Source organism: Poromitra crassiceps (genome assembly GCF_964638095.1).
Source record: "Poromitra crassiceps genome assembly, contig: HAP1_SCAFFOLD_382, whole genome shotgun sequence".
NCBI lineage: Eukaryota > Metazoa > Chordata > Actinopteri > Beryciformes > Melamphaidae > Poromitra > Poromitra crassiceps.
In genome coordinates this window covers 69083-81901 of record NW_028152022.1, presented here as the reverse complement: position 1 = coordinate 81901, position 12819 = coordinate 69083, and the positions used below count along the sequence as shown (strand labels likewise).

General features: G+C 44.3%; 2 protein-coding genes across 3 annotated transcripts in view; both read right to left on the bottom strand.

The window, feature by feature from the left end:
• LOC310771159 (CTD small phosphatase-like protein 2-A) overlaps positions 1 to 4030 on the bottom strand; it is a gene marked incomplete at its 5' end in the record, with an annotated part of 25084 nt that extends 21054 nt beyond the window's left edge. The window contains 4 exons of the mRNA XM_083663821.1: positions 1360 to 1471; positions 1562 to 1688; positions 3770 to 3923; positions 3962 to 4030. Of these exons, the coding sequence (XP_083519947.1) occupies positions 1360 to 1471; positions 1562 to 1688; positions 3770 to 3923; positions 3962 to 4030 (462 nt within the window). The remainder of the gene's footprint in view (positions 1 to 1359; positions 1472 to 1561; positions 1689 to 3769; positions 3924 to 3961) is intronic.
• Positions 3948 to 12819, bottom strand: LOC310771163 (anaphase-promoting complex subunit 7-like). 2 transcript variants are annotated; one of them, XM_083663824.1, is made up of 6 exons: positions 12604 to 12819; positions 8003 to 8189; positions 6964 to 7084; positions 6394 to 6505; positions 4729 to 4882; positions 3948 to 4087 (listed from the first exon to the last, which is right to left on the bottom strand). In XM_083663824.1, the coding sequence occupies exons 4-6, from the start codon at positions 6497 to 6499 to the stop codon at positions 4030 to 4032; spliced, it is 318 nt and encodes a 105-aa protein (XP_083519950.1). In that variant the 5' UTR covers positions 6500 to 6505; positions 6964 to 7084; positions 8003 to 8189; positions 12604 to 12819; the 3' UTR covers positions 3948 to 4029. Both variants share the same exon structure in this region; 1 of them encodes a protein (XP_083519950.1).

Below are 12819 nucleotides of genomic sequence, written 5' to 3'. Positions count from 1 at the left end.
AACAGGAGTTTGCAACAGCGGAGTTTCTCAGCGGAAAATGTGTTTTTGTCGTTCTCCCGAGTGGATTTGGGTTTGACTGGATCCACCGCTGATTGGCTGAAGGAGTTGTCTGTCAAGGCAAGTACACAGTATACCCACCCAAGGTTAATAATTACTGTTACAACACTGAGAATTTTTATAATGAAAATTAGCAGAAGCTCACAGACAATGAAAAAGAGAGGCTTGAATGTGTGAACACTTCTCAACTGTGCCGTTAGTTGCAATTGCAAATGGCAGAAATCCATCGACTGGTACGCTTGTTAGAAAATACTTTGTTTTCACTTGTCGAGAGCTCCCCCTCTCTCATCATCAGCAGTGGCGCCGGAACGAGTTTGCAATAAGGGGGACACAAAAAAAAAAAAAAAAAAAATCAATTTTTTTTTTTTTTTTTTTTTTTTTTTTTCGGCGCCCATTAGGGCGCCGACGAAAAATTGACGTTTTTATGGACGCTTGGATGATTTTTAGCCATATTTAGATGAATATCTCATTTTAAATTAACATTAGGATTATACTGTAGTAATGTAATTATTCAGTATTTTTCCTTTTCTCACTCACTTGGTGACCTGCTCTCCCTTTAGGTAATTTTATAATTACACTACAACAGACAGCAACACAGGCAGAAACACTGAACTTATTATTATTATTATTATTATCACTTCGAAACACAGTGCAAAACTTGTCATCTCAAAACAAAAATAAAATAACAATAACCGTATACGATTATAGCAGCAGCCAATGACAGTGAGTGCAGTACAGAGTCCAGGTCTGTCTGTCTCTCAGGTGTAATAATCCCACAATGATCATGGCTTTAACAAGTGTCACAGGCTGTGTAAACAGTGTAAAGTGGGCTCTCTGTAACTTGATCCCTGGGTCTGTCTGTCTCAGGTGTAATAATCCCACAATGATCACGGCTTTAACAAGCATCACAGGCTGTGTAAACAGTGTAAAGTGGGCTCTAAGCGTCAGGGGCAGTTGCCCCCTCAGATTAAAAAAAAAAAAAAAAAAAAAAAAAAAAAAATTTTTTTTTTTTTAGGGGGACCAAATTTTAAGGGGGACAAAATGTCCCCATGTCCCCCTTGTTCCGGCGCCAGTGATCATCAGTGATGTCATCAGTGTGTGTGTCTGTCTCTTGTTTATGTGTGCATGTGTGTGCCTGTCTGTCTCTTGTGTGTGTGTGTGTGTGTGTGTGTGTGTGTGTGTGTGTGTGTGTGTGTGTGTGTGTGTGTGTGTGTGTGTGTGTGTGTGTAAGAAACAGACAGACAGAGCCCCATCTCCTTTCTGAGGATGATAAAGTATCTGAAGCAGCAGGACTGAACTCACCAGGCCCAACACCAGCGTGGCCTTGGGTGCGCTCCTGGTTTTGGGGGGAATATGTCTGGCACTGGGTTTGGCCTGCTGGGAGAGGGACGGGATGTTCTTGATGAAGGTAAAGCTGTAAAACAAAACAACACTGTTAAGGTAAAGAACAAAGGGATCCACTGACAGGCCAGAGACACTGAGACATGCAGGCAGGCAGACTTACGGGCTGAAGACGTCATCCTCTCCATCCAGCCCCAGCAGGTCCGTGGAGCAGCTGAAGCCAAACACACACGGCTCCTCATCAATCTCATCACCCATCAGCACGTCCTTCTGCCCTGGACTCTTCACATCTGCAGAGAGGAACCAGACCCTCCATCAGCACCCAGCACTCACCACCACCACCACCAACGAGTTCATTCAATTCCTACAGAGCTGAGTGGCCGGGGAAACTCTGCAGACAATGTGCAGGTTTGTCCCGGCTTCCCAACAGCTTCTTAAACAGCAAATTCAAATTCAAGCTTGGCGGCTGAGAAAAGTCGATCACCTGCTGAGGTTTTTGCAATCAGGTTCCTACGCTTTGTTGTTTTCCTACTGATTTGATTCAGTGCAAAATGTAGAAGTTGATTCCAGCCATTCAGAGCTTCCCAGTTCCCTACAACATCTATTTGAAAGACTGCGTACACAGTGATTCTCACTATTTTTTCCATGAGAGCCACACTACTAGCTGGTCAAAGTCAAGAGGAGAGACACTTTTTCCGCAAAACACCAAAACCACACAGCGAGGGTTTGGTTTAGTTCTTACTTTATAGATATGGCAGAAACAGACTCAATAATAACAATTAAACAAGTACAGGAGTATGCAACAGCGGGGTTTCTCAGCGGAAAATATGTTTTTTGACGTTCTCCCAAGTGGATTTGGGTTTGACTGGACCCAATGCTGATTGGCTGAAGGAGTTGTCTCTCAAGGCAAGTACACCCCTCACCCCCCACCCCAACTTCCGCCCACTGCAAACTAGGGCTGTGAATCTTCACTGGCCTCACGATTCGATTCAGAGGGCTACGATTCGATTGCATCTCGATGCATCTTAAAATCGATGCATCACTTTTTTTCCCCCAATACATGATTTATTTTTTCTCACTTTCTTTTTTCTCACTGTGTGGCTACTTTTAAATTGGAAATGCATTGTATTATGATCCATAATTAAAATAAACAAATGCATGTACTTCCATTATATTTTATTCGATTATAAAAAAAAATATATATATATATATTTTTTTTTAATAATCGATTTTTGACATTTGTGAATCGATGCAGAATCGTGTACATCCGCATCGCGATGCATCTTATAATTGATTATTTTAGACACCCCTAAACACCGCGTGAATGCTTAAGGACAGACGGTCTGGTAGGATTTAATGAAATGGGAGTTCACATGACCGGCTGGTTTACCAGGCTAGGTAACTTCTAACTTGGTGCTTTCACAAAATATTTACACAATGAGATTTTTGATAATCATCAGTAATGTGGAGATAATGACTAAGTGGGTAAAGGCAAATAATAGAACATTCTGCGAAGTTCAGAAAACTACATCATTTTACAGTAATGCAGCCTTCAAAACAAGGGAAAGACAACACCTATGCCATATCACGATACCTAGTTTCATATCGCAATATCGATATAATATCGATATATTGCCCAGCCCTACATGTACACACATATCTGCATTTTTTTATTATCACTACATATCAAATATCTGCAAATAAAATCTAAAATGCATCCATATCAACACTCAACCATGTAGAAAGAGAAGCAGTATTCACCTTATGTAGCCACGCCCATTTTACCCGGTTGTGTGGCCGTATCAAAACTTCCAGCTTAAAATAAAATAAAATGGCTGGCTTCTCCAATATCATCTAACTCTGAATTAACTAATAATTTAGCCAATTGTATGTAACATACCAAATAAAAGCAAGCGGCAATGTCTAAGAATGCAACGCCATGTAACTGGCTCGTTAAGTCTCGAATTCCAGGGAATTACGTTAATGTCTGCGGGTCTTATTGACGTTAGTGGCTCGAGCGCAACTCGGAGGAGAGAAAACTATCTGAAGCTTTCTTTGTTGGAGTCCAGGTATGTTTTACAAGAAAGTGCTCGTCATTGTCGACGATAACGTTATCTGACCTGGCTAACAGTGGATACTCGATTGCTTGCCGTGTACTGGCTCAAAGTAGTAGGCTACGTTTTTTATTTTACCCCTGCACTGTCCGCTCCAAAAACAACTCTCTTATTTTGCGCCGTGACCGCCGGAAGTGTTAAAAGGACCCGGAAGAATTTGGCCCACTGTAAGGTCTGAACATAAGGTGAATAGGACAGCACATAGTGTGTTAGAGTGGAACTGTGTCTGTCTGACCACCACAGCAACCAATCAGTACCTGCAGGCTGCAGTATGATCAGATACGAGGCTGCTGTGTCCAGAAGATCCAGAGCCATGAGACACTCCTTGAACAGGTCCTTGGGGTTCCCCACGGCAGCAAACAGGTGATTCCACAGGGCATCCTCCGTCTTCCTTGCACAGTGGACGATGGTCTGGAGGAAGAGGGGGAACTTGTGATGAACTTGGCCACGTTGGGCAGCAGCGGGTCGGGGATGGGCTCCTGCGACGTGGCCTCTTCCTCCAGCACCACAGGCACCATCAGCTCCATGACGTGGGAGGAGTAGGGGAGGGAGGCACAGGACTGGGCCAGCAACACCTGGGTGGAGAGGCAGCATGGAGAAGAGTGTAAGTGTACTGTTATCAGGGTTCCTACACATCTTCTATGACAAAATGCCATACTGTTCTTTTTCCACACCTTGATCTGTTTTGAAGATTTTGTCTGGCGTTTAATATGATTGATGCAGAGACATCTTGACGCTGCTAACTAGCTCATAGATGCTGCTTGAACAGGTCGCACTTGAAAATGAGATCTAGGTCTCAAGGTGATTCACCTGTATAAATAAAGGTTAAATAAAATAATAAATATCACTGGATAGATCAGAGGTGGGCAACATTTAGTTCCTGAGGGCCATCCTGACTTACATCAAGTAAGTGAAGGACCACACATTGGAGATCATACCTGCCAACACTCCTGATTTTCACGGGAGTCTCCCTATTTTTAACCCTCTCTCCCGTTGTGATTATTCTTGCTAATCTCCTGATACAATAGGGATACAAATCCAATGGCTGGAGCAGATAAGATTTATTAACATAATTCTGCCTTTTATTGAGTTTTTGGTGGTCGTTTTGTTTTTCTTTGAGTCCGGCCCGCGGGCCTTAGTTTGCCCATGTGTGCATTAAATGGTACTTTTACAAGCCATCCCTCTGCAGAGCAGAAAGGAGAACTACTGGGCTCACCAAATGGTGTTGATAGCTCTGTGGTTGTCCCCTGAATGTATGAAGGCATACGCTTTGATCCAGACAGAGAGCCAGTCCAGGCTGGGGATACTCTGAATCACATCCATAGTCATAGACGCCACCTCAGCTCCCTTCACTGACAGAGAGAGGAGGCCTAGAGGAAACAAGATGAGAGAGAGCTTTCCACTATCTGCTGAAGCACAAAAGAGACAAAACATAGAAACACAAGAGACAGAGCAGGTACAATACAAACTCCAAGACAGAGGGCCAGAGCGTGTGTGTGTGTGTGTGTGTGTGTGTGTGTGTGTGTGTGGGTGTGTGGGTGGGTGTGTGTGTGTGGGTGTGTGTGGGTGAGCCTAGCCAAGAGCCTAAAGCAGGGATACTCAACTTGCTTTGCCCGGGGGCCACTTTCGTGAAATGATAGAAGGCCAGGGGCCAGTTAATAAACAAACTATATATACATTTTTCTGTAGCGGATTGTAGGTTTTTGGGGTGTCAGCCGGAGTTTAGTCTGACAATCTTGTGCACACTGGATAGTTAGTTAGGTTAAGTTAGTTAGGTTAAGTACATACATAAGTGCCTGGGTATAGCGAGCAGGCAATTTGACAATTTAGCAGCTAAATCATAGATTATTGAAAGATATTGAAAAAAAGAATTGCACAATTCCATCGCGGGCCACACAGGGGGCGCCGGCGCCATGTGGCCCGCGGGCCGCAAATTGAGTATCACTGGCCCTAAACGGTATAGATCAGCGGTTCCCAACCTTTTCTGCGTCAAGGCCCACTTGAAAATCTCAGAAATGTTTGTGGCCGCCTACCAACAGGAGGGTCGCAGGTTCGCACCCCCGTGTTACCTCCGACTTGGTCGGGCGTCCATACAGGCACTATTGGCTGGTGTCTGTGGGATGGAAAGCCGGATTCGGGGTGTGTGTCCTGGTCGCTGCACTAGCGCCTCCTCTGGTCGGTCAGGGCGCCTGGTCGGGGTGGAAGGGAACTGGTGGGAATAGCGTGATCCTCCCACGTGCTACGTCCTGCCGGTGAAGCTCCCCGCTGTCAGGTGAAAAGAAGCGGCTGGCAACTGCGCATGTGTTCGGAGGAAGCATGGTGCTAGTCTACGGCTCTCCCCAGATCGGCAGAGGGTGGCGCAGCAACAGGGGCAGCAGGGGGAAAATTTGTCAAACATAATTTGGGAGAAAATGGGGGAAATCAGGGGGAGGGAGAATGTGTTTTTTTTTTGGCCCCATCTGACCGTAAACAGTACGGAGGCCAAAATGTGTTCTCACAGCACTTTTTATTTTAACAATAAAAATAGTTGTCCATCAGCAGCACACAGAAAGCAGAAACTAAAAGTGAGGGGCTGTCTGCAATAGGCTAATTAACAAATCATTAATTAAATAATTGACTACAAATTAAATTGCGGCATCATTCAACAATGGAGAAATGCATTCTCATACTAATAATAAGTATGAGAAAAATTAAAGACAAAAGATTAAAATGTTTTGGAAATGATTTGGCAGCCCACTTGCAAAACCTTCGTGGCCCACTGGTTGTGAATGGCTGGTATAGAGAGAGAAGATCAACTTAAGATATCTGACTTCAGCAAGGAAGTGCTGTAAGCAGTAAGCAAGCCAAAGCAGGAGGGAGGCGTCTCTGTGGACATGCATACCGATGATGGCGTCCAGGGCGAGGGGACACTGCCTCAGGACCTCTTTGTAGCTGGTCACCGCAGAGCGTTCCTGACCAGCCTTCCTGTACAGGTTGGCTAGCATCATGTTGATCTGAGGCAAGGGGGAGAAATCATCTCAAATCTCTATGAAAACTGGAAGGTGGATTATGTCAAAGATGATCAGCCCAATTATTTTGCTCAATATTGTGATCATTATATTCTCAATTCTTCACTGATCAGTACTAGGGCCCAGACGGAATCTGTGCACGCAGAACTCTGCCGATTCTGTTTGGGCCTGCTGATCAGTCTTGTCACAATGCGTGTGTGTGTGCGCCCTTATGACACCACTTTTGACATAATCACTGATGACATCACATCATTAGCTAATTAACCTAATTAAACACCCTTTACACACCCTGAAGGTTTCAGCCAGATCGCACGTAAAACAGCATAGCTGTGGCCGAACACAGAACTTGAACCAGACAGAACCCACATACTTCATTCGATATATAGATAGATAGAAGGCACACAGTGAATGAAGATCAAGGTAGGTTAGGCAGCCTACTGTACCTTTGGAGTTCTCTGTCTGGAAGGAATCCCATCAAGCACTGCAATAGCATCTTTGTCCAGTTTCAGGATGGTGTAGCACTCCAGCTATCTTGTATTTCACTTCAATCTCTGAGGGCAAACTCTGAAAGACAACAATACAGGTGAGCTTCAAAGTTGCAAGGCACTGTAGACCACAAAGACAATAGCAATGGAGAATAAATACTACTGCATATTATATTTTTTGTAGTTGTGCACATTAGGCACTCAGGAACATTCTTATTTTTTTCTGAATTTTCTCCCCAATTGCACTTGGCCCATTCCCCTTGCTGTCTTGGTCGTTGCTCCACCCCCTCTGCCGATCTGGGGAGCGTTGTAGACTAGCACATGCTTCCTCCGATACATGTGCAGTACTAGCCAGACGCTTATTGTCAGCTGACAGGGAGGGGTTTCACCGGCAGGACGTAGCACGTGGGTGGATCACGCTATTCCCCCCAATTCTCCTCCACCCCAAACAGGCGCCACGATCGACCAGAGGAGGCACTAGTGCAGCGACCAAGACTGATACCCCACCGGCCTCCCACCTGCAGACACGGCCAATTGTGTCTGTTGGAACGTCCGACCAAGCTGGAAGTACCAGTGCCGCAAATAGAGGGTATGCATGTGATGTCACAGTGGCAGAAGTCACTGTGGGGTCACACCCACTGAGTAACAGCAAGACTGAGCTTGAATGCAGTAATCAGCCTAGATAACTGACACCTGCTGCTCAGGGAGGAACTCATTTTGACACTCATTCCCGATTGAGGGGGTGTGTTCCAGTGGGTGTGCATACCCTCTATTGAACCTGGGTCTCCGTGGTTGTAGGAGAGTGCTTTTAGCTCTACACTACCCAGATACCCAGATAGAAATTATAATAATAAAAATAAATAATAATAATAATAATAATAGTAATAATAAATAATAATAATAATAAATAATAATAATAATAATAATAATAATAAAGAGAACATATGGTAGCATGGGTTGATTACAGTTTCAGATTGATAGGTTTTACATGACATACCTGTGCCTGTATGTTGGACGCTCCCCCAACATTAGAAGTACGAACTTTAGATGTTTTGCTGAGGACCTTCTTCTGCTGCAGGGCCATGCTGTATTTGCAGGCAGCATTGCGGTACTCCTTATCATGGAAGATGGCATCGGCGTGGTAAACCAACAGTTGGTACTTCTGGGATGGCGAGAACAGCTCTCTGTAGTCAAAGAGATCCAGACAATATAAATGAATGCAGAAAAATGTATCTGTGTCATGGCAGCAGCAAACAGCAATAGACTACAGCAGGGAGAAAACACAATTAGCCTAAACATGGGATATAAACAAGATAGCAAAATGTGGTTATAGAAACATGTGCAACTGACAACTAAAATGAATAAAGAAATGATAGAAGAACAAATGTTTAATTAGCCCTCCCCCCCCCCCCCTTCCCCCAATAAAAAATACAAAATAAAGGTCCAGAGCACTGGGATGCAACAAGCAATCCAGGATAGTTGATATAGCACATTGTTGTGTGTGGACACCCTGCTTGGACAGGAAGCATTGTCAGGGTTCCCACTCTTTTCTAGAAATCATTTTCCAGGACTTATTCCAGGACCTTTTCAGTGATGATCTAGCTGGTATGACAGAGAGGGATACAAGATGTTCTTCTCTGTGGATGTCTGATTTAATAGATTGTGCAGTCTATGGCTATATAACTTAGCAATAAAATAATCTCTTACATGCTTAGAGATGATGACAAAGTTATCATAGAATAAACACACCTGCAGAGGTACATAGCGATGGAAGTTAGACTTTTAAGATGGGATGTGTTCTTGGGTAAACCTAATAAAAACTACCACAGTCACCAGCCAGCAGTCCCTAATATTTACATTTGAAGGATAATGCAACTTACATCATTCTGAGTTTTGGTCAGTTGTAATGCCATTTAACCTGCATGTGCTATCATGTGACGTGACTTTGTGGTGCGTTCACAGTGTTTCCACAACATAACAGAGAGAAGCCTATTCAAAATACTCTTGTTTATGAACTACCATTTGAACGTTTAGATCCTGAACATACTTTAGCCCTTTCAGATGGCAATGTTATCCGTTTTGATGAGCTCTGATAGATAGCCTAGTAGAACATGCTCAGCTAAAGGAAAATATGGGCATGGTGAAATAATCATCCAGGACAACACAAGCTTTTCCAGAACATTTTACTATTTGTCTCATTTCCCATGTGTTCTCCTGACTGGAAAATTAGTCAACAATGTCCCAGTTTTTAAATGCAAAAGTTAAATACCCACAGTTACGAGTAGAGCATATTAGAGGAACATAGGAGTGTCTTTCAGTCAAAGCGAACCACTTTAGACCACAGACAGTCTATGAGCCAGTCCCAGACAGTCTATGAAGATCTTTGTTGTCTGTCTACACTCACTGTAAGTGGAGAGTAAAACATCTGGTCAGAAAAGTCCTTTCTTTCATGGTGCTAATCTAACTTCTAATGAATGAGGCAACAATGAAATTAAACGCTATGTTCATGTTTTACTGGGGACCCTAAAGGACACCAGGCACTATACGTTGCTCTACTTTACCATGGCCATTTGACTTTGCAGTATTCCCTGGAACTTAGATAGCGTTATAGATAGCGTTAGCTATAACGTTAGCTTGATACAACAGTATACTAAACCGTTTACATTGTGGAAGAAAATATGTGAAGAGAACGTATCCCATAACGTTTAGACACGTTTGAGCAGAAAACTTCAAGCTAAATTAGCTTGCAGCTGACATCATTGAAACCCTGTGTAGGCTACTGTGTAGTTTGCGTTCATGTTGAGGTTATTATGGGTGGCTAACTGGCTGGCCTACTACGTTATGTGCTATATAATAACCAACTAACGCTAACGATACTATGCTGTCACTCGCTAAATATGAGCAAATACAACAGAGATGACTATTCAGCAAATAGACGGAGCGCGCTAACGCTGCTAAGCTAACGTTACTCACAGGTTGTTATTGCTCATCGTCAGTAACAAACTGCTCATGATCCGGACATTGGAATGAAGTCCAGCACAGCCATGTCCCGTACATGATCTATTACATTCATTTTGAATCGCGCTGAGGGTTTACTAAAAGTTTGTGGCTTGTAAACAGCTAACGCTAGCTAGCTTACAGCTCCAGTCGTGTGACGTATTAATATGGCGTTTTCCCCCAGCAACATCCCAGCAACGATGGGCGTGGCCTATTTTATGCAGCGTCTCCATTTGCCATAAGCATGAGCGCCTGGCCAATCCCGGCGCTTGAATGCGGCATATATTTGAAAGTTTTAGCGGAAAGTTTTCAGGTGCTAGCTTTTTTTGACGCAAGCAGTCGACACACTGGACTCGCTCCGTCAATTGAACACTACAGTGAACGAAGAACTAGAAGGATACACCGCCCAGAGACGACACCGCCTACCCTTTCAAGGTAAGAATGCACGTTCTTTTCCACCGTAGAAAAATATGACAAAGTTACTTCTGTGTTTAACTGTGCACGTCTGGTTCCAAACTGCCTAACATAATTCAGCTTGAAGGTAACGTTAACGTGACACAGATTCCTTTCACCCGGCCTTGCACATTGGTGACCATATTAACCGTTTTAAACTCAAAATGCTCGCTGATCAAGTCAATTGCCCGTCAAGTAGGTTCTAACCCGTTCGAGTGTTGTGTATCGAGAGACTGGCGCTCCATTTAAAAATCTAGTAATTTTAATGTGGGCTTGGTTATTATCTGTAGCCTCGCCCTCGACGAGGCTATAGGTTAATGTTACGGCCTTGCACATTGGTGACGTCTTTTCAAAATGCTCGCTGATCAAGTCAATTGCCCGTCAAGTAGGTTCTAACGCACTCTCGGAGTGCTGTGCTTGGAGTGCAGTGCTCGTTGCAACCCTATTTATGTCGATGGTTGCAACACTGTTGTGTATCGAGAGAGACTGACGCTCCATTTAAAAAATCTAGCAATTTTAACGTGGGCTTATCTCTAGCCTCGACGAGGCTATAGGTTACCTGCAAAAGTAAATACGGATTATTAAGACATTTTCTGAATTGCTACCATCCGCTCTTCAGCACCGATTTTCAACTTTTGTAACGGTTCACCTGTTATTCTTACACAGTTGTGATTTTATTGACATAAAGTCCTACTGTTTCAACCGAATTTACGGTAACAGTAACGACTTGTAAAAGGCCACTCATGTCATCCTATGCCGACGACACACAGCTTTACCTTTCCTTCCCCCCCTCTGATACTTCAATTGGGTCACGGATCTCTGCCTGCCTGAAAGACGTTGGTGTCTGGATGGCGGATCACCACCTCAAACTCAACCCTGGAAAAACCGAGATCATCTTCCTCCCTGCCAAAGAATCCCCCCTGACTGACCTCTCCATATCCATTGACAACCACACCGTAACTCCATCTCAAACAGCTAAAAACCTGGGAGTGATCCTTGACCACCAACTCACCTTCTCTGCCTACATTGCCGCAACAGCACGCTCCTGCCGGTTCTCCCTCTTCAATATTCGCAAGATCCGCCCATTTCTCACCAGAGAAGCTACACAAATTCTCGTACAGGCACTGGTACTGTCACGCATTGACTACTGCAACGTCCTTTTGGCAGGCCTCCCTGCCTCTGAAATACTTCCTCTTCAGCTCATTCAGAACACAGCAGCCCGTCTGGTCTACAACTTACCTAGATTTTCCCATGTCACCCCCCTTTTCCCATGTCACCCCCCTTTTCCCATGTCACCCCCCTTTTCCCATGTCACCCCCCTTTTCCGAGAGCTTCATTGACTTCCCATCCTAGCACACATCAAATTCAAAACTCTGGCACTAGCTTTCAAGGCCGTTCACCAAACAGCCCCCTCATACTTACAGTCTATGGTCACTTTTCAAACCTCTCACCGCCCACTCCGCCCCTCTACTAGTGCAGGACGTCTCGCCCCTCCCCTGCTACGTGGGCTCAGAAGCCGCTCTCGGTCGAGACTTTTCTCCTACCTGGCCCCAAAATGGTGGAATGAACTTCCCCCGGACATCAGGACTGCTGCATCACTCCCCATTTTCCGCAGGAAACTTAAAACTCACCTCTTCAGACTTTATATTGACTCTTCCTGAATTCCCTCCCTTCCCTCTGCCTGCTTTCCATGTGTTTGTAATTGAATTTTCTGTTTCTTATATGATGGCTCCTTTAACTGTTCTCACCTTTAATCTCCCCTTTTATATTGGCTTCTCATATTTTTACTACTGTTTTTCTATTTGATCTATTCATGTTATTGTGTGCTGTATATGATCATGATGTAAGTCGCTTTGGATAAAGGCGTCTGCTAAATACCAATAAAGTAAAGTAAAGTATGTTGGATTATTAACGACTCTCACTACTTATGAAGTTATAATAACATTATAACTAAAGTTCGGGAACAAGGCCATGCCACAACTAACCACTCAGTCAATCATTCAATCAGGCAATCCCTTGCTCCGCCCGGATTCAATCATTCGCTCCACCTATATATACGCCCCAAACCAAGATCCTTTCTCTCGTCTCAAGACCAAACTCATTCTGAGTTTCACTCCAAGACAGACAACACGAAACTTCAGCTCTTACCTGACTGTCATGGAATCCACGTTCCAGTTCCACCTCTCTGACAGCAACGAATTGCTTGGCGTCGGCGAGGACCCACACAGGTTTCATCTCACTTGCAAATGCAATGCTGCCGACGAGCCTCCGGTCCGTCGTTCCGACCTGCCGCCTCGTCTTCGCTCGGAGATTCACAAGCCTTCCCAACGGTATGCCCAAACCATGGCTCAAACCTACAGCAGT